The 2,161-nt window shown below is 57.8% G+C and overlaps 1 protein-coding gene across 1 annotated transcript; it reads right to left on the bottom strand.

The window, feature by feature from the left end:
• Positions 1–383: 383 nt before the first annotated feature.
• Positions 384–854, bottom strand: LOC129783525 (urocortin-3-like). Its single transcript, XM_055793474.1, has one exon. It carries the CDS (start codon positions 852–854, stop codon positions 384–386), a length of 471 nt encoding a protein of 156 aa, XP_055649449.1.
• Between the last annotated feature and the right edge of the window lie 1,307 nt (positions 855–2,161).

The following is a 2,161-nucleotide window of genomic DNA, read 5'->3' as shown; positions in this document are numbered from 1 at the left end:
GAGCTGGAGGGAGGTTTTGGAAACCCAGTGGGCCCAGACAGGCCTGATCGAGCACCCAGTGGAGGCGATGGGATAACAAAGCACTGGAAACTCAAGAGATTGTAGCTTTAATTAGAGACCTTCCTGAGGCAATGCGTCCCTTTGCCCTGCTGCAGACACAAGCCTCTTCCCCGCGCGTGGAAATGTCCAGGAGGAGGGATGGAGGAGATCGGGAAGGAGAGAAGGAGGAAGAAGAGGTATGAAAGTTAGGTAGCTCTATGGGTCAAAAATATACAACACTGATATCGTACACGGCCATCAGTCCTGTCTGGCCAGCAAGCTGGGGCCAGGTGGTGGCCCCTTGCAGCCAGCCCAGCTCTGAGTCCCCCCTGCCCTGTGGGGGGTCACTTCCGCCACCCGATTTGGGCCATGAGGTGAGCATTGGCGGCGGCCTTTGCCCGCAGGTTCTTGGCTTTGGCGATGTTGAAGAGAACGTTCATGATGTTGGTGGGGACGTCGAGGGAGAGGGTGACCTTGGTGCGGCGGTCGCTCTTGGCCCGGTTTTGGTACGTCTTCCCCTTTACCTGTGCCTGGGAGACATATTTGTAATGGCCTTCACCTGGGAACGTCCTTTTCCCCATCTCTTCATCCACCGCATCCTCCCCCACCTCCTCATCTGACACCTCCTCTGGCGATGGCAAGTCGAAACTGCGCTTGTCCAAGATGGTGTTTTCTTCTGGGCGGCTCTTCTGGGCTTCAGCAAGGGCCGCATTAAGGCAGCTGAAGATAGAGGCGGCGCTGTAGAGGTGGAGAGCTTGGCCAGTCTCGGCAGCACAGAGGAGGGCAAGGAGGAGCAGCAGCCTGGTGTGGGCCATTGTGGTGGCCTGCCCAATGGAGAGAGTGAGGGGAGGGCAGAGATGGGCATGAGCATCCTGCCGGGCCCAGGATAGAGCACCATTGTCTCCCCATCCTCCCACATCCCATAGACCTGGGTCCCTCTCCCAGATTCTGCACTCTTGGTTTCACCTCCCAGGTCTCCCCCATCCCCTCTAATGGTTAGGACAGGTGGGTGGGAATCAGTTGTCCTGGGGCCTCCTCCTCCAAGGTGCAATCCCCCAGCCCTTGGTTTTGGGGTGCTGGGTGGGAGGTGGAATGTCCAAAATGCTTTGCAAAGCTGCAGTCTCCATGAAGGAAAGGATTTGGCCATCCATTTGCTGAAGCACCAGTGCCTGCTGCAGGAGAGATGGTTTCTACTGTGGGTACCTCCTTGCCTGGAGGAATCTCATTGCAGCCTCCCTGCAGCCCTCTCTACCTTGCTAACTCCTCCATGGAGTAACTGTGGGTACCACCAGGTGCTGTAAAGGTGGGTTTTCCTTTCAGCTCCTCTCTGGTCAGTCTGAAGCCACCAGAGATGTTTCTGTGCTCTTTGAAACCAGAACTTGCCCTTCCACCTGTTCACAAAACTCTTTCTGAAAAGGGCATGAAGAGTGGGGGACAGTCAGCCCCAGTGCTGGAGGTGTGATCTGCCACCAGTCCACTGTGATGGCCCCATGTCCCTTCTCCAGCCCTGACCCTGGGTGCTCCAGGGCTGCCTGTTACCCCATGGCTCCATGCCCAGGACCCCCCTCCACCCTGCGTTCAGGATGGGCTGCCCCATCTGATGGCCCATCTAGGGTGCAGTCCCCCTGTGGACAGCCCTGCCTGGGGACCTGGGGCCACCTCCAAAATAACATCATAGCAGCGTCACTCCCTGCTTGAAAGACAGTCATTTCTGGGCCTTGAGGGGGACTGAAAACCTTGGGATAACCCTCCTGCTCCACAAAACCTCCCCATCTCTGAGTCCTGTCTCTCCCAGTAGCGACCCATTGCCCTGTATACCCACCCGACCATTCAAAAAGACCACCGAAAAGGCCACAGGGGATCTCATGGTGAGGGTCTTTGCCCCTGTCGAGGTCAGAAAAGTGTCCCTGGGGCCAGCCCTGAGGGCACATGGCCCCTCCAAGCGCCTGGAGGTGTGCTGGCATTCCCGATCTTCAGACCCCACCTTGTGGCAAGGGCACCGCATGGCAAGCCCTGGCCAGGGGACAGTCCCCGGGGGTGCAGGGCCCTGCCTGGGGCTGGGGTTTCATCACTGATTTGGGGTCACGAACTGCTAATTTATTTCCCATGGGGACAGGAGTGT

This window comes from Falco peregrinus, unplaced genomic scaffold (genome assembly GCF_023634155.1).
Source record: "Falco peregrinus isolate bFalPer1 unplaced genomic scaffold, bFalPer1.pri scaffold_51, whole genome shotgun sequence".
NCBI lineage: Eukaryota > Metazoa > Chordata > Aves > Falconiformes > Falconidae > Falco > Falco peregrinus.
The sequence above is the reverse complement of the archived record's forward strand: the minus strand, read 5'-3'. Positions and strand labels throughout refer to the sequence as shown.